Source organism: Rhinopithecus bieti, unplaced genomic scaffold (genome assembly GCF_001698545.2).
Source record: "Rhinopithecus bieti isolate Rb0 unplaced genomic scaffold, ASM169854v2 scaffold_10548, whole genome shotgun sequence".
Classification (NCBI taxonomy): Eukaryota; Metazoa; Chordata; class Mammalia; order Primates; family Cercopithecidae; genus Rhinopithecus; species Rhinopithecus bieti.
In genome coordinates this window covers 2,075,127-2,094,182 of record NW_016806834.1, presented here as the reverse complement: position 1 = coordinate 2,094,182, position 19,056 = coordinate 2,075,127, and the positions used below count along the sequence as shown (strand labels likewise).

General features: G+C 39.4%; 1 protein-coding gene across 5 annotated transcripts in view; it reads left to right on the top strand.

The window, feature by feature from the left end:
- Window positions 1–19,056, top strand: part of RPRD2 (regulation of nuclear pre-mRNA domain containing 2) — a 123,758-nt gene that overhangs the window by 47,456 nt on the left and 57,246 nt on the right. For all 5 annotated transcript variants that reach the window (XM_017877809.1, XM_017877806.1, XM_017877805.1 and 2 more), the window contains exon 2: window positions 12,764–12,893. In XM_017877809.1, coding sequence (XP_017733298.1) covers window positions 12,764–12,893 — 130 coding nt within the window. The remainder of the gene's footprint in view (window positions 1–12,763; window positions 12,894–19,056) is intronic.

The following is a 19,056-nucleotide window of genomic DNA, read 5'->3' as shown; positions in this document are numbered from 1 at the left end:
TTTTTTTTAATTGAGATGGAGTCTCACTCTGTCACCCAGGCCGGAGTGCAGTAGCACCATCTTGGCTCACTGCAACCTCCACTGCCTGGGTTCAAGAGATTCTTAGGCCTCAGCCTCCCAAGTAGTTGGGACTACAGGCGCGCACCCCCATGCCTGGCTAATTTTTTTGTATTTTTAGTAGATACGGGGTTTCGTCATGTTGGCCAGGCTAGTCTTAAATTCCTAATCTCAAGTGATATGCCTGCCTCGACCTCCCAAAGTTCGGGGATTACAGGCATGAGCCATCGCGCCCAGCCAGCTCAGCTACTTTTTAAATTTTTGTAGAGAAAGGGTTTCCTGTATTGCCTAGCCTGGTCTGCAACTCTGCGGCTCAGGTGATCCTCTCACCTTAGCCTCCCAAAGTGCTGGGATTACAGGTGTGAGCCACTGCACCCAGCTTCTTCCAAGTTCTTTTTCAAATGTGTAATTTTATAACTCCTGGTCTCAGATGTGCTCTGTTATTGGTGATGGTAATGTTGGTATTAAAATGTTAAACAATATCCTGGTTAATACATTGTTTTGTCAATATACTATTTGATATAGTAGACTTCTAGATAATCATATATAACAATGTGTAACAAATATTCTGAATAGTAAATTAAGTAACTGGTGGATTGATACCTTATGAATGTTAACAGACTACTTTGAGATTTTCAGTTTAGATATGGCTCTTTCAGTGTATATTGAAGTTATTTTACTCAGGACTTGGGTTCTAAAGTCAGTACATAAAATGAAATTAGGCTTGAAAATACTGGAAATTTTAGTAATGACAAAATTTTCATTTTTTTTGTAAACAGCCTTGTACAGAAATATATATATGCATGATTTGTGCTATATTTGGTAGCATATAATTCTGTAGGGTGAATCATATTAAGAGATTAAATCAGCTGAATGTTTTGATGCTTGGAACATGAAGCCGATTTAGGGAGAGTCAAACTTCCTGGTTTTTCTGTCTCTCATCATCTTTATGAAGATAATATTTCTTCTGGTTCTTCATCAGTGAATATTTCTCTGTGGCCTCAAACGTCTTTGTGACTCTTACAGTTTAACTTTCCTAGGTTAACCATGCCTAAAATATTAAGTGGAAAATTGCAGAAATAAACAGTTCATGAGTTTTAAATTGTGCACTATTCTGAGTAGTATAATGAAATCTCATGCCATCTTGCCCAGGACAGGAATTCTCTCTTTGTCCTTTGTGTCCATGCTGTTGACGCTTCCCATGCATTAGTGCCCCTGTTATATTAACTGCCAGGGTATTGCAGTGTTTGTGTTCAAGTAACCCTTAGTTTACTTAATAATGGTCCCAAAGCACAAGAATAGTGATGCTTTTAATTTGGATATGCCAAAGAAAAGCCATTAAGTGCTTCCTTTAAGTGAAAAGGTTAAAATTCTTAATAAGAAAATAAATCATATGCTAAAGTTGCTATGATCTGTGATAAGAATGAATCTCCTATCTGTGAAATGATGAAGAAGGAAAAATAAATTTGTGCTAGTTTTGCTGTTGCACCTTATACTGCAAAAGTTATGGCCACAGTGCTTGATTAACTGCTTGGTTAAGATGAAAAGAGCATTAAGTTTTTGGTGGAAGATATGAACAGAAATGTGTTTCAGTTGACAGCAGTTTCTGTACTGTCTGGTTTCAGGAATCCACTAGGGGTCTTAGAACATACGCCCCGAGGTTAAGGAGGGACTACTGTAATTGCCTTTACCCCTGAACATTGTTGAAGGTTCTTGTTAATTGTTTTCTCTCTCACACTCTGGCTTAGTACTTACATGTAAATTTTTTTTTTTTTTTTTTTTTCTTTTTTTTTTGAGACGGAGTCTCTCTCTGTTGCCCAGGCTGGAGTACAGTGGCACAATCTCAGCTCACTGCAACCTCTGCCTCCCAGGTTCAGGTGATTCTCCTGCCTCAGCCTCTCGAGTAGCTGAGATTACAGGCGTTTGCCACCACGCCTGGCTAATTTTTACTATAGATGGGGTTTCACCATGTTAGTCAGGCTATTCTTGAACTCCTGGCCTCAAATGATCCTCCCGCCTAGGCCTCCAAAAGTGCTAGAATTACAGGAATGCGCCACCGTGCCTGGCCAAGTACTTAAAAGTAAATTTTTTTTTGTTGTTTTTTTTTTTTTTTTTTTTTTTGAGACGGAGTTTCGCTTTTGTTGCCCAGACTGGAGTGCAATGGTGTGATCTTGGCTCATTGCAACCTCATGGGTTCAAGTGATACTCCTGGCTCACCCCCCGAGTAGCTGGGATTACAAGCATGCGCCACCACGCCTGGCTAATTTTGTATTTTTAGTAAGAGACAGGGTTTCTCCATGTTGGTCAGGCTGGTCTCAAACTCCTGACCTCAGGTAATCCACCCGCCTCAGCCTCCCAAAGTGTTGGGATTACAGGCGTGAGCCACCATGCCCAGCCTGTAAATTCTTGTAAGTGCGAATATGATATGACCTATAGTAATGTACATCTCTTGCTAGCTCTGATTCTGTTAGTGCATTCTTTGTACTTCATTCTGTAAAGCATATGGTATTCACATAATACTTTTGGTTATAGGGTATGGCACATACAGTGCTAGGGTTCTCATTGTTTCTCAGTCCCAACAAGAACATCTCATCAGAGGAGTTTAAGGTACATTTTAAGTTCATTCATTAATATCTCCCCAGATAAACTTAATTGTAAATCTGAACCCCTAAGCAAGAAATTAAGGTACTCCTTTAAAAAATATATTATTTAGTAAATACAGCATCTCTGACTTCTATACATATAGCACCATTTGTTCAGTATTTTCAGTTCTTAAAAAAGAAATAAAATTATAACATTTAGATCCAAAAGGGGCCTTAGAAACTTTTTGAGTACATTCATTTTACATAGACTTAGGCTAGTTGCATCTTAGCTCAGCCTAACATATCTGAGCACCTGTCCTGATGTGATGCCCTTTCACTCTCAAAATGTAACAGTTTGAATGATAATGTGATAGTCCTCACATAGTGGTGGAGGAGTATGGCACTCAGATTTTCTACATAGTTCAGTGTTCTTTCTGCTACCTTGATACTTTTACAGATAATTTTTTCTTGTTAACCCTCAACAAAGCAACTAAGTGATTTTAAGGAAGTTGGAGGATTTATCTTTTTAAAGAGAAGATGTAGATTCTTTGAAAAAAAGGTGTTGTTTTCTTCTATTTTTCAAGTGACACTGCCATTATTTGTACTGAGTGTCCTTACAGTTAAATATTTATTTAATCATAGGATATTGAAGCCAGAGGGTATGTTATGGATGATCTAATTTAACTTAGTTATTTTATATGGTTTGTGTGTGTGTGTGTGTGTGTGTGTGTGTGTGTGTGTGTGTGTGTGTGGAGACAGGGCCTTGCCCTGTCATTCAGCCTGGAGTGTAGTGGCACAACTATGGCTCACTGCAGCCTTGACCCCCCTAGGCTCAACCGATCCTTACATCTTGACCTCCCAAAGTGTTGGAATTATGGGAGTGAGCCACCACACCTGGCCTATGCTTTTATTTTTTATATAAAGGTATTATAATTGTAGCATAGAAAGTTTAGAAAATAACATTTATTTTAAAATATTCATATAATTTTTTTTTTTTTCGGAGACAGTGTCTCACTCTCGCCTAAGCTGGAGTGCAATGGCGCAATCTCAGTTCACTGCAACACCTGCCTCCCAGGTTCAAGCAATTATCCTGCCTCAGCCTCCCAAGTATCTGGGATTACAGGCACCCACCACCACGGCCAGCTCATTTTGGTATTTTGTATTTTTAGTTTAACCATGTTGGTCATGCTGGGCTCAAACTTCTGACCTCAGGTGATCTGCCCACCTCGGCCTCCCAAAGTGCTGGGATTATAGGCAAGGGCCACCGCGCCCGGCCCACCTATACATTTAGATAGTGTATTTACATAGTTTAAATAATGGTATATGTACATTCTTCTTTCCTGTGTTTTTACTAACTCTCATGCAAGCATCTTCATGTTATTTACAGACATGTACTTATCCATATAATGTGGATGTACCTTTACATATACATTTGAATAGTGTATTACATAATTTACATAATGGTATATGTACATTTTTCTTTCCTGTGTTTTCACTCTCATGCAAGCATCTTCATGTTATTTATAGACATATACTTATTATCCACATAATATGGATGCACCTTTACTTAACTGTTCCCCTGTTACTATTCTTTAGGTTGCTTCTAGTTTTTTCTGCAACTATAAATAACATTTTTGTCCATGTGGGTTTTCTTCTTTTGTTTTCCTTTCTGCAGCCTGTTTTACAAATGAAGACAGATCTAAGCTAATGAAAATGAATGTTTTTCAAGGGTTACAACTCAGATCTGGACTCTCGTGCTGATGCCCTTTCCATTATACCATAGTGATTGTTTTCTATAATTGAAAGACTACATGGATTGAAAACACTTTACGTATCGGCTATCTTAGCCCATTGTTGGAACAAGGCAAGGTAGACATAAAATACAAATTCAAGTTAAAAATTATCTAACCCATCTCCTACCAAGTTAATGGTTTTATTTTGTAGGTACTTAGACTCAAATCAGTAACCTTACAGTTTCCTGTTGTTAATTCTTTTCCCCTTCTGCATAATAATTAAAAGAAGGCTGAATGCTTAGCTTATAGATAGTTAAGGAATTGATGTTGTGAGAACACTGACTATATCTAGATTAACTTCTGCAACAGCCCCTAGAATACTTCATTGTACCTAGTCCCTACCTATGCTGTGCATTTACAGAGAAGCCTTACGGATTGTTAGCCAAACTGAATAGAGAACTCCTCTTTTTTTCCCGTTTTCTTTTTTCCTTCTCTTTTTTTTCTAATTTATTTATTCAAGAAATAGTTACTGAACGCCGACTAAGTGTTAAGCACTATTCTAAGTGCTGAGAATTCAGCAGTAAACGAAACTGACAAAAATTCTTGCCCTTATGAGGCTTATATTCTCGTGGGGGAGATAGGCAAAAAATAAATTGTATAGTATATTGGAAAATTATGTGTTATTTGGGAGAATAAAGCAAAGGAGGGTGGTAGGAGTGTTGTTGGCTTGATGTTGCCGTTTTTTTGTTTTTTGTTTTTTTTGTTGAGTCGGAGTCTTGCTCTTTTGCCCAGGCTGAAGTGCAGTGGCACAGTCTTGGCTCACTGTAACCTCCGCCTCTGGGTTCAAGCAATTCTCCTGCCTCAGCCTCCTCAGTAGCTGGGATTACAGATGCATGCCACCACACCTGGCTAATTTTTGTATTTTTAATAGAGATGGGGTTTCACCATGTTGGTCAAGATGGTCTTGAACTCCTGACCTCAGGTGATCCACCCATCTTGGCCCCCCCAAAGTGCTGGGATTACAGGCGTGAGCTGCCACACCTGGCCTGATGTTGCAGTTTTAAGTAAGGTAGTCAGGAACATATTTACTGAAGGCTAAGCATTCAGCCTTCTTTTAATTATTATGCAGAAGGAGAAAGGAACATTTGAGCAAGATTTAAAGGCAGTGATTGAATGAGCCATGAGAAATACGGGGGAAGAAAGTTCCAGAACAGTGAGCTTAACAGACCGTGAGGCAAAGACTCAGCCAGGTGTGTTGGAGGCCTTGTAAAGACAGCAAGGTGGCCACTGTGGCTACAGTGGAATCAGTGGTGATGAAGAAATTAGGTCAGAAAGATAAGACAGTGCCAGATTGTTTAGGATTTATAGGCCATTGTAAGGACTTTGAACTTTACTCGTATTAAAGAGGGGACCATTATGGGAGTAATTTAAGAAATGGAATAATACAATCAGTTTATATTTTTAAAGGATCACTCCCTCTTCTGAGTTGAGATTAGACTGAAGCCAGGCAAAGGCAGAAGCAGGGAGACTAGGTAGGAGGCTACTGCAATAATTCAAGCAAAAGATGATAGTGACTTAGACCACAGGCAGTGGTGGAGGTAGTAAGTAGTGGTTGGATTCTGTATATTTTTTTAAACTTGTTAATTTTGAATAATTTCAAATGTTAAAAAGTTACAAGAGTATTACAAAAACCTTCTGTGTACTTTTCACTCAGATTCCCCAGTTATTAACATTTTAACATATTTGCTTTATCTCACTTACTGCTTTCTCTACAGGCACACACACTTTTTATTTCTGAACTGTTTGAGCGTATGTTGCAGACATGCTGCCCTATGTGGTACTTTGGTGTTCATTTCCTAAAAACAAAGATAGTCTCCTTATACAGTTGCATTAGTCAGCTTGGCTGCCATAACAGAATACCACAGACTGGGTGGCTTAAACAAAGAAATTGATTTTCTCACAGTTCTAGAGGTTGCAGAGTTCAAGATCAAGGTCCAGTTTGGTCTCTGGTGAGGGCTCAGGGCTCCTTCCTGGCTTTGGTCTGTCACACAGACCAGAGTACAGTGGGGCGATTGTGGCTCACTGCACCCTCAGCCTCCCAGGCTCAAGTGATCCTCCCACCTCAGCCTCTGAGTAACCCAACTACAGTTGTGCAATTACGCCTGGCTAACTTAAAATTTTTTTTGGAGAGATAACATCTTACTGTGTTGCCCAGGCTGGTACCAACCTCGTAGAGTTGTGGTGAGGATGTAAGTTAATATCTGTATCCTCTTTAAAACAGTCCCTGGCATATATAAAGTATTAAATAAATTAAAAATTAAAGGCTGGGTGCAGTGGCTAACGCCTGTAATCCTGGCAGTTTGGGAGGCCCAAGGCAGGTGGATTACCTGAGGTCAGGAGTTTTAGACTAGCCTGACTAACATGATGAAACCCCATCTCTACTGAAAATACAAAAATTAGCCAGGTGTGGTGATGCGCACCTGTAATCCCAGCTACTCAGGAGGCTGAGGCAGGAGAATTGCTTGAACCTGGGAGGTGGAGGTTGCAGTGAGCCGAGATCGCGCCACTGTACTCCAGCCTGGGCGACTACCTCAACCACTTTTTTAAGACTCTGTCTTAAAAAAAAAAACAGAAACCAAACAAAAGAAAAGGCAGTAGGCCGGGCATGGTGGCTCATGACTGTAATCCTAGCACTTTGGGAGGCTAAGGTGGGTGGCTCACTTGAGGTTAGGAGTTCGAGACCAACCTGGCCAACATGGTGAAACCCTGTCTACTAAAAATACAAAAATTAGCCAGGCGTGGTGGCCGGCACCTGTAATCCCAGCTACTCGGGAGGCTGAGGCACAAGAATCGCTTGAACCTGGGAGGCGGAGGTTGCAGTGAGCCGAAATTGTACCACTGTACTCTAGCCTGGGTGACAGAGTGAGACTCAGTCTCCAAAAAAAAGAATAAGGCAGTGAACAAGAGAAATTCAGTCTTCTGGGTGCTTATAATCCAGTGGGGATACAGACAAGTACACTACAGTGTGATAAATGCTATAGTAGGTAAAGTATAGGGTGCTTAAAGACCACAGACTTTAAGCATCTTCCCAGACTACCTCAACCACTTTTCATTCCTCCAGAATTTCCAAAGTGCTCTGACTAGAGTGGAGAGTTTACATTGAGGAAAAGTAGTAATAAAATAGTTTGGGGTGGTTTGCAGGAAGAAGGAGAGATTTAACATGGGGGTGGTCAGAAACTGACATGAGTTAAATTTAAAATTTTGGACGTTTTCCTATGGATGAGTAGAAAACCACTGAAAACTGTTTAGGATGAGTTATAGAAAAGGAAAATTCTGACTAAAAGAGAAAACACAAGTTAGCAGGGTTTTTGGCAATTGTGAGTAATTCATTAAAGATGGAACTTTGAATTTGAGGGGGGAGAAATGAGACTGGAAGAGAAGGCAGGATGCAGACTGTAAAGGAAGCTGAAGTGTTTCCGCTTTTTCCATTGAGCAGTGTGAAATCATTGACAGATTTGATATGAGAAATAATTAGATAATTTTGCATATTTGAAAATGAATTTGACTCCCACTTTCCTACCTTGCTCCCCTGTTAAAATAGAAACGGGGATTAATTTATATCCTGCTCCTGAATGCATGTAAAATTTATACAAAATACCTTCTATAAAATGATTTGTAATCTGTAGACCTAATACCTGGAGATGTCTTGAGATATAAATTCACATCCTTTGGGCTGTGGGTTTTTTGTTTTCTCCAAACAAATCTGATCTTTTCTTAAAAAAAAAAAAAAAAAAGGAAGGAAGGAAGAGAAAAAAAAGAAAAGAAATAAATTTGGCAACAATATAGGGAGGAAATTTAAGGGGAGCAAGTCTAGGGGCAGATGCCTAGGAGGCTGTTGCAGGAGTGGTCCAGGTCAACGATAATGAAACCCGGAAAACAGCAATAGTAGGAAGGGAAAGACAAGAGGGTATAAAGTTGAGAAATATTATTGGAGACAAAATTGGCTAGAGTTTGGAGATTTATTAATGGGTGTAAGGGTGTAAGGGTGTAAGGAGGAGTCAGAAAGAATTGCTAAAATTCTGACTAAGGAGTAGTAACAGACAGAAAAAGAGAAAGGTGATTAATAGAATAATAAGGCCGAGTGCAGTGGCTCATGCCTATAATCCCAATACTTTGGGAGGCTGAGGCAGGCGGATCACCCGAGGTCGGGAGTTCGAGACCAGGCTGGCCAACATGAAGAAATCCCATCTCTACTAAAAATACAAAAAAAATTAGCTGGGTGTGACGGCGCATGTCTGTAATCCCAGCTACTCGGGAGGCTGAGGCAGGAGAATCGCCTGAACCTGGGAGGCAGAGGTTGCGGTGAGCCAAGATCGCGCCATTTCATTCTAGCCTGGGCAACAAGAGTGAAACTCCATCTCAATAAATAAATAAATCACAATAAAATAAAATATTAAAATCAGCTGGGTGCGGTGGCTCATGTTTGTAATCTCAGCACTTTGGGAGGCTGAGGCTGGTGGATTCCTTGAGGCCAGGAGTTCAAGACCAGCCTGACCAACATGGAGAAACCCCGTCTCTACTAAAACTACAAAATTAGCAGGCATGGTGGCGCATGCCTGTAATCCCAGCTACTTGGGAGGCTGAGGCAGGAGAATCACTTGAACCCGGGAGGCAGAGGTTGCAGTGAGCCGAGATCGTGCCATTGCACTCCAGCCTGGTCAACAAGAGCGAAACTCTGTCTCAAAAAGAAAAAAAAAAAAACATTAGCCAGACATGGTGGCATGTGCCTGTAGTCCCAGCTACTTGGGAGGCTGAGGTGGGAGGATCACTTGAACCCAGGAGGCAGAGGTTTCAGTGAGCCAAGATTGTGACTGCATTCCAGCCTGGGTGACAGAAAAAAAAAAAATTAAAATCAAGCTCAGGGTGCCTCGGAGACTTTGAAGTGGATGTGTACATTGACTGGTAAAGGGAAATCCAGGCTTGATATTTACAAATATGGGAGTCATTGATACATTGGTTGAAGTAGTTAAAGCAACTAGAAGGAGGTGATTATGCTGATAGCATTCCATTTGCTGTGCATTAAGCCCTATCTTAATTGTTTTCCATATATTGTTTTATTTAGTTCTTCTAACAATCCTGTGAGGTTATCATTTTACAAAGGAAAGCAACATAGAGAAGAGTTAAGTAATGTAAAAGACTCCAAAGCTAACAAGTGACAGAGCCAGAAATGGAAAAGATTGACTTAAAGCCTGAAATCTTAAAACACTATGCTATGAGTAGAGAAGAGTGCTCAGGAGAGAATCCTGGAGAACATCAACATTTAAACAAGGATGATCACAGCCAGACTGGCTACCTGTACATGATTCTAGAGGAGGACCCGGAGAGGTAGGATGAAAACCAGGAGAGTGGTTAAGACAGAAGCCAAAGGAGAAAGTACTATGACAGATTATTCTGTGTGCCAAAGCTACAAAGAAATAACATTAAAAAAAAAAATCTCCATTGGGTTTAGTAAATTGAATTTATTAGTAAACTTGAAAATTGGCGTTTGAGTGAACTATTGGCAACATAAATGAGATAATATAATTTATAAAAAGCTCTTAGCATGGTAGATTGCATATTTTTTAAGTGCAATAAAAGAGTGGTTCCTATAATTATGGAGTTAATGGGAGTTAAAAGTGTAGACAGTGATCATACAAAACTCTTTCAGACTCTTCACACTAAAAGGTCTTAACTAACATTAGGCAAGGAAGGAAAGGCTAGGGGTAACCTAAGGTGGTCGCAAGAAAACTTTAAGATAGGAGAGACGTGTATATACCTATGTTGAGAGACAGCCTGAAGGAATACAATGTAAATATATAAATAAGAGGTCGGGTGCGGTGGCTCATGCCTGTAATTCCAGCACTTTGGGAGGCCAAGGTGGGTGGATTACCTGAGGTCAGGATTTCAAGACCAGCCTGCCAACATAGTGAAACTCCATCTCTACTAAAAATACAAAAAAATTAGCTGGGCATGGTGGCAGGCGCCTGTAATCCCACTTACTTCAGGAGGCTAAGGCAGGAGAATAGCTTGAACCTGTGAGGCGGAGGTTACAGTGAGCCAAGATTGTGCCATTGCACTCTAGCCTGGGCGACAAGAGTGAAACTCTGTCTCAAAAATAATAATAATAATAATGATAATAATAATAATATAAATAAGAATCAAACTAAATTACAAGAAGCAAGGATAAGCCAGGCGCAGTAGTTCATGCCTGTAATCCCAGCAATTTGGGAGGCTGAGGTGGGCAGATTGCTTGAGCTCAGGAGTACAGGACCGGCCTGGGCAACATGACAAACCCTTGTCTCTACTAAAAATACAAAAAAAGTTAGCCAGGCATGGTGGCATGCCTTAAGTCCCAGCTTCTCGAGAGACTTGAGCTGGGAGGATCACCTGAGCCCGAGGAGGCTGCAGTGAACTGTGATCGCACCACTGCACCCCAGCCTAGGTGACAGGAGTGAGACCCTGTCTCCAAATAAACAAAAAACACAAAAAATGAAGCAAGCATGGTTAATGTAGTATAATGTTCTCAAGGTGTGAATAGAGTCTAGGAAACAGTATGTAGTGGAAGGATTACTCTTTAATAGGAGTAATGCTTTTTACTAGGTAAATTGATCTAGGTAAGTTTAAATGTGGATACATTTTTTTGACAAGATAATTTCCATCTAATGACTTTTGCCTTCTCTGTGAAACACCATATAAGCTTATCTCCTGAGAGTGAGAAGTGATGTGGTAAAGATTCGGGCCTGACAAGTGGTTAAAATTCGAAATACTTCTTTGAGAGAGGATGCTGACTAAGCACATGTGGAGGGTCCAGGTGAAGAAGGAGACTTTTAATTTGTATGATTTAAATTTTTTTTGGTACGATTTTTCTTCAGCAGAATCCAGCAGAAGAAATAAAGGTGCAGTAAATGCAGTTAGATTGATCCAAATTTGGGATTTCATTAAGTACATGAGATAGAAGGCTGAATTAGAGAGGAGAAGGACAAGAGTATGAGGGTTTAAAAAAAAATATTGGTTTAAATAATGGACAAAGACTCTGGAATTGGTGAAGAATTGAGTACTGAGAAAAGAATGTAGAATTAGAGAAAATAAAAAGCTGAGATCTTGGTGAAATTAAAGAACAAGTATAATAGGAGTGGGAGACTGTGATCAGAGGAGGAGATTTTTAAATGTGCAAAGGAGTGGTTCTTGAAGGTCACCGAATATGAGGTCAAGGAACCGAGAGACAAGAAAACATGGTAGATCATCCATTTAGACATTGAAATTACCTAGCATAATAATGAAGCTTAAGGGGACTTTGCTCAGGGTTCCAGATAGTACATTGATTGGGCCTTGTTGTGAGCCACTGAAAAACTTAACCAACTGGGCGCGGTCGCTCACACCTGTAATCCTAGCACTTTGGGAAGGCCAAAGCGGGCAGATCACCTGAAGTCAGGAGTTTGAGATCAGCCTGGCCAACATAGTAAAACTCCATCTCTACTAAAAATACAAAAAAATTAGCTGGGCATGGTGGTGCACACCTGTAGTCCTAGCTACTTGGGAGGATGAGACAGGAGAATTGCTTGAGCCCAGGAGGCAGAGGTTGCAGTGAGCTGAGGTTGTGCCACTTCACTCCAGCCTGGACGACAGTGAGACTCCATCTCAAAAAAAGAAAAAGAAAAGCTTAACCTAGATGCATACATAGGATTGTATTATTTTGCAGGACATTCGTCTAGTGATGAAAGCAGCAGCAGAGCCTCCCTTCAGTAGATGGGAAGACTAAGATGTATCTGAGTAGTATCTGGATTGGTTGATGGGGAGGAGGGTCTATCTATAATAAATGTTAAGCAATTTGCTTAAGGTCGCATTCTGATTTGATTACAAAGCCCATGCTCTTTCTACTAACCTTGGTATTTCTGCAACAAGTTGAGCATGTTCAGCTCATTTTTTTTTTTTTTTTTTTGTCTTCCCAGATGTTTGAGACTATAATTGTGTTTTATTTTAGCTTCTCCAGAGTTACTGGGTCTTTTTTTTAGTGCCAAACATCTACAAAGTGAGGGAGAAATCTCCTTGAGGAGTATCTTGAACAGAATCTTAACCTGAAGTAGTCAAGGTTTTTAGTATGTTTGGTAAACTGATCCATTAGTTCATTTGCTAGTTTGTCTATCCATCCTTCCTCCCTTCCATCCATTAGTTCATTTGTCAGTTTATCCATCCATCCTTCCTCCCTTCCATCTATGTAATTACATTCATCTTTTTATATCCATGTAAGAAAAAAAATACCAGTTATAGTTTGAGAACACTGTATTTGGAATAAGTTGAAATAACTGTAAATTGACTCATTTGGTTTTATTTATTGTCTTTTGTCATCTCTAGCTGCATATCCCCACCGTTTGAATCTCTTTTACCTTGCCAATGATGTCATACAGAACTGTAAAAGGAAAAATGCAATCATATTCCGTGAATCATTTGCTGATGTACTTCCTGAAGCAGCTGCTCTAGTGAAGTAAGTAAATCTTTGTTGCTCTATGGGATCTAAACTTAGACAATTTAGAATTTTAGTTTCTTTACCCATTAAGAACTGTAATAGTTGAACATGCTTGAAGATTGAAGGATAATTTGCCTAAATGGTTGATTATTACTTTCTTATTAACACACACGTCTTTCTCTTTCTCTTTCTCTTTCTCTTTCTCTTTCTCTTTCTCTTTCTCTTTCTCTTTCTCTGTCTCTCTCTTTCTCTTTCTCCCCCTCCCCTCCCCTCCCCTCCCCTCTCCTCTTTTGTTTTTGAAACAGTCTCGCTCTGTCACCCAGGCTGGAGTGCAGTGGTGCGATCTCAGCTCACTGCAGCCTCCGCCTCTTGGGTTCAAGCAATTCTCCTGCCTCAGCCTCCCAAGTAGCTGGGACTACAGGTGCATGCTACCATGCCCAGCTAATTTTTTGTATTTTTAGTAGAGATGGAGTTTCACCATGTTAGCCAGGATGGTCTTAATCTCCTGACCTCATGATCCACCTGCTTCAGCCTCCCAAAGTGCTGGGATTACAGGCATGAGCCACCATGCCCAGCCATGTTTTTCTTTTAAAAACTCTTTCTTCTGTTTTCAAAAGCTGGTCTCCTGTTTATCCTTACTTGACCATGTATGTCTCCTGGTGATAATCTCTGAATGTGCTTCCTTCTAACTACTGTGTCTGTTTTGTTTGTTTTAACACATTTCATTTCTTCTGAGTCTTACTGAAATTTTTTTCCCTCCATGAAATCTGTAAAGAGAAATGGAAATTATTTCCCAACGTCATACTCGCAACTCCATATTGATTTAACTTCATTTTTAGTGGTAATTGGATCCAGCACTTCCCACAGTGTATTCCTATGAAATGATCAGAGGAAGAAGGGTTCTGTGCTCAAATAAGTTTAGAAAATGATCCATACTACTTTTCCTTTCCTGAAGATTCAAAGTTCACATTACCATATCAATAATTTGATTTCTTTTTGGGGCTTTACAATGCTAATTTCAAAACAGCATTTCCTGGCTGAGCACGGTGGCTCACACCTGTAATCCCAGCACTTTGGGAGGCTGAGATGGGCAGATCACAAGGTCAGAAGATCAAGACCATCCTGGCTAACACGGTGAAACCCCATCTCTACTAAAAAATACAAAAGAATTAGCCGGGCATGGTGGCGGGCACCTGTAGTCCCAGCTACTTGGGAGACTGAGGCAGGAGAATGGCGTGAACCTCAGAGGCAGAGCTTGCAGTGAGCCCAGATTGTGCCACTGCACTCCAGCCTGGGCGACAGAGTGAGACTCCATCTCAAAACAAAACAAAACAAAACACAGCATTTCCTGAACTCTGACCATGGGCCCTTCTTTTTGAATGCCTATTGAACATCCCCACATTTGGGGAGAATTCTGGTATATATACAGTACAAGCTTATATCTCATCTTACTTTTGCCCTGTATTAATAGTGTGTTCTTTGTGTTGCATCCGTATTTGTAAATTGTTTTCTACAAGAGACACACACAGTTACAGGATAAACAATATATGTAACAATATATAAACAGTTATATGGAACAACCATAATAGCTAAATGCTTCCTCAGATTATGTATTTATTATCATTGACCCATTTGTATTAACCCAGTCAGAACTGAGTGATCCTGTGAAACTGGAATATATTGAAAATAAGAAATAAAAGAACTGACTGATCCCTCTTCCTTCCTTAGGATTGTTAACTTGAAATGTCTACCTTGCTATTAGAAAAGATTAAAATATGGTACTACTTGAATGTACTAAGTAAACAAGTACATAAAATAATAACACCTACCATTTGTTGGATATTTATAATTGACTAAATATTATACAGAGTGCTTTATCATTTAATTTTGAGAACAACTATACCGTGGGCACTATTGTTACACGAATTTTTTCTTTTTTTGAGATGGAGTTTCGCTCTTGTTGCCCAGGCTGGAATGCTATGGCACAATCTCGGCTTACTGCAACCTCCGCCTCCTAGGTTCAAGCAATTAGGCAGTTCTCCTGCCTCAGCCTCCCGAGTAGCTGTGATTACAGGCATGCGCCACCATGCCCAACTAATTTTGTTTTTTTAGTAGAGATGGGGTTTCTCCATGTTGCTCAGACTGGTCTCGAACTCCTGACCTCAGGTGATTTGCCTGCCTCAGCCTTCCAAAGTGCTGGGATTACAAGAGTGAGCCACCGCGTCTGGTCTTGTTACTCTAATTTTAAAGAAGAAGAAACTGTGACTTCGAGAGGTTAGGTAAATTGCCTAAGCTCCAAGAGCTACCTGGAGGCAGAGAGCCAGATTCCCACTTCAGGCTATCTAAATCCAGAGCCCATGTTCTTTGCCACTTAACCACTAATCCATGCTGCCTCTTTATATATAAAACCCAGTGTAATTGTGAATAAGAACAATACACTAGAGTTTCTGCTATAAATATCACTGTAATATCTGTAACTTAGCCTAGTGTTTCCTAGACATGAATTTCATGACCTATTTCATGGATTAATATACAGTTGTCAACCTTTTTTTTTTTTTTTTTTACCATGTAAAGATATGTTTAAAAACAACTACTTTGTGTGTTACTACCATTATTTCATGGAAAAAAGTGAGAAGGACATAATCTTGGAATAAAGTACAGTTCTTAAATTAAAACCTTAAGCCCCCAAGAATGTTTTAACTCAATGAAACATGTCTTCAGAAACCTGTAGTAAACATCATATGTAATGATGAAACAAAGCATTCCAAGACAGAAGTCCTCCATTATCATTACTGTTGATCATTATGCTGGAGGTTCCATTTATTTAGAAATGAATGAATGAATAAATAGGTCAGGTGCAGTGACTCATGCCTATAACCCCAGCACTTTGGGAGGTCGAGGCAGGCAGATCACTTGAGGTCAGGAGTTCAAGACCAGCCTGGCTAACATGGTGAAACCCCATCTGTAGTAAAAGTACAAAAAGTAGCTGGGTGTGGTGGTGCACACCTGTAATCCCAGCTACTTGGGAGGCTGAGGCACAAGAATTGCTTGAACCTGGAAGGCAGAGGTTGCAGTGAGTTGAGATCGTGCCTCTGCCCTCTAGCTTGGGTGACAGAGCAAGACCCCATCTCAAGAAAAAGAAAAAAGGAATGAATGAATAAATAAAATGCATTTAGAAGAGACAGACTTGTCATTACTTGCAGGTAATATAATTATCTACATCAGGTGGGCTGGGCAACCCTTTTCTATAAAGGGTCAATAGTTCAGTAGTTTACGCTTTTTGAGCCATAGTATCTCTGTCACAGCTCTTTAACAATGCCATTCTAGCATGAAAGCACCAAACAGTACAGAAACAATTGGGTATGACTATGTTCCAATAAGAATAGGCAGCAGGCCAGATTTGGTCTGAGGTCCATAATTTGCCAACCCTTAGCCTACACAGAGAGTCATGATGATCAACTCATAAGATAACTCAGCTAAATAGCCAGATTCAAGTTGAACATACAAAATCAGTAGCTTTCCTATGTATGCCAGCAGCAACTTATTTTAAACTGTAATTAGGAAGAAAGATTTATTTTGGAAGACAAAAAATAAAAGAAAAACCCCACCCAAGAATAAATATAAGAAATATGTAAGGCTTTTATAAAAAAAATTTTAAAATTTAAAGGATATTAAAGAAGATCTGGATAAATGAAGAGATATATATGTATGTGTATATATATATGTATATATACATATATATGGGGTTTTTTGAAGGGAAAGATTTGGTATTGTTAAAAATACATTTCTTTCCTAATACGTAATTTATACTCTATAATCCCAATCAAAATCTCAATAGGATTTCCTGTGGAAGGATAAATATCCAAGGTAATTTTTTTTTAAGAATGGTAAGGTTAAAATTCCCTACCAGTTATAAAATATATCTTAAAACAATAAACAGGAATGGAAGATTGTATTAGTGAAACAAAATACACTCTTGCTTATAAATAAATTAATTATAAATTATATGGTAAATCAGAGGATATTAAAATAAGAGCTTAATGCCAGGTATGATGGTTCTCATACCTGTAATCCTTGCACTTTTAGGAGGCTGAGGTGGGAGGATCACTTGAGGCCAGGAGTTTGAGACTAGCCTGGGCAACACAGTGAGAGCCTGTCTCTGTAAAAAAATTAAAAATTAGCCAGGTATGTTGGCATGTGCCTGTAGTCTCCTAGCCACCAGGAGGCCAAGGCAAGAGGATCTCTTGAGTCCAGGAGTTCAAGACTGAAGTGAATTATAGTCATACCATGGCACTCCACACTCTAGCCTGGGTGACAGAGCAAGATGCTATCTCTGAAATAAACAAATAAAGGACTTACGTATTCCTTAAACAGCCCCATCCTGACCACCACTTCCCCTTTTAAAACTCACGCCTGTAATCCCAGCACTTTGGGAGACCAGGGAGGGTAGATCACAAGGTCAGGAGATCGAGACCATCATTCCTGGCTAACACAGTGAAACCCCATCTCTACTAAAAATGCAAAAAAAAAAAAAAAAAATTAACCGGGCGTGGTGGCGGGTGCCTGTAGTCCCAGCTAGCCGGGAGGCTGAGGCAGGAGAATGGCATGAACTCGGGAAGCAGAGCTTGCAGTGAGCCGAGATCACGCCACTACACTCCAGCCTGGGTGACAGAGCAAGACTCCGTCTCAAAAAATAATAATAAAAATAAATAAAATAAAGCTCTTATTCACAATTCTACTATAAACTGATTTCTTTTCTGAATTTTTTTCTGTTAACTTAAGACTGTTTTGAGTCCTTTAATTCAAGGAGGGCAAATGTCTAGAAGTTCCTGGCAGGTAATACAGATGAGTAAAGTAGGTTGAGTATGAGAAAAAAATCCACTTAAGAAGGACAGCAGTTACTCAGTCCTTGGCTAATGGCCATGAAGAAATGTGAGCCCAGCATTAACATACGCTGCCGAACTTTTCTCACTTTTAAACTAGGACAGAAATTTGGATTTTTATATGTGTGACATTGTCAGATTTAAAAAATAATATTGCTGACAAAACACATTTGATGATCATATTGCACCATGGGCAACTTATTAGGGACATTAATTTTATTCCTTGAGTCCCTTTAAAGTGTTTGTTGATTTCACTTGATTAAAAGTTGGTATGGGGTGGACTCACGGCCACATGTTAAAAGAGATGCCCAAAGAAGGGAAAGTAGGACTTTCAGATAAGTTGGGAAACTATTTTCTCTAGTACTTATCTAATTATTTCAGTTCTTTTTATTAAATTTCAGTTTATCTTTTCTATCACTGGTTGGAAATTCCATGGGCTGGAAACCTGGAGATTGTATTTTAGATATACTAGTTATTATTGTAAGAAAATATGTATGTGAGAGGGAGGGGTAAAAATGAAAGTTAAACCAACCTGATATTTGCCATTTGTGTCCTAGAGGTCCTAGCTAAGGGACAGAAATACCAGTTTATCTGAATATACATCACCGTGAGACCAGAATAGTTGAAACTTTAATTTGAAGCACAGGGAAAGAAAAGTGTTTATGAATGTCAGAGTTGAGTTACACTTGGGAAACGGTGGACTACTCTGCAACCAGCAATGACTTCAATAAGTTATATATAGATTATGGAAGAATCCCTTTAAGAACTGAGGGTTTGCTTGTATTGTGTCAGGATGGTGTGAGAGTAGGTATATCTTTGATGTGGGTAGAGCTTTCCAAAATCCTGTCCCTATCCCAGGTGTTCGTAAAAGGCAATTATTTGTGCTTATACATTTTCATCTTTAATTGAACTGAAAAATGAATTTATGCTAGTTGTTATATAAGAGCTTAATGTGATTTTATTGACTCTTAAGGGTGTATAGAGAATTATATGGATGATCTTTTTTGGGAAAAGGTGTCATGACAGATTTTGAGGAAATAATGAGCTTGTTACCAGTTAAATACCCATAATCTGAAAATTTGAAATCCAAAATGCTCCAAAATCTGGAGCTTTTTGAGCACCAACATGACGCTCACAGAAAATGCTCATTGGAGCATTTTGGATTTCAAATTAGAGATGCTCAACCAGTAAGGATAATGCAAATATTCCAAAGTCTGAAAACAAACTTTTTTCTTTTTCTTTTATTTTCTTGTCTTTTTTCTTTTTCTTTTTCTTTTCTTTTTTTTTTTTTTTTAGAA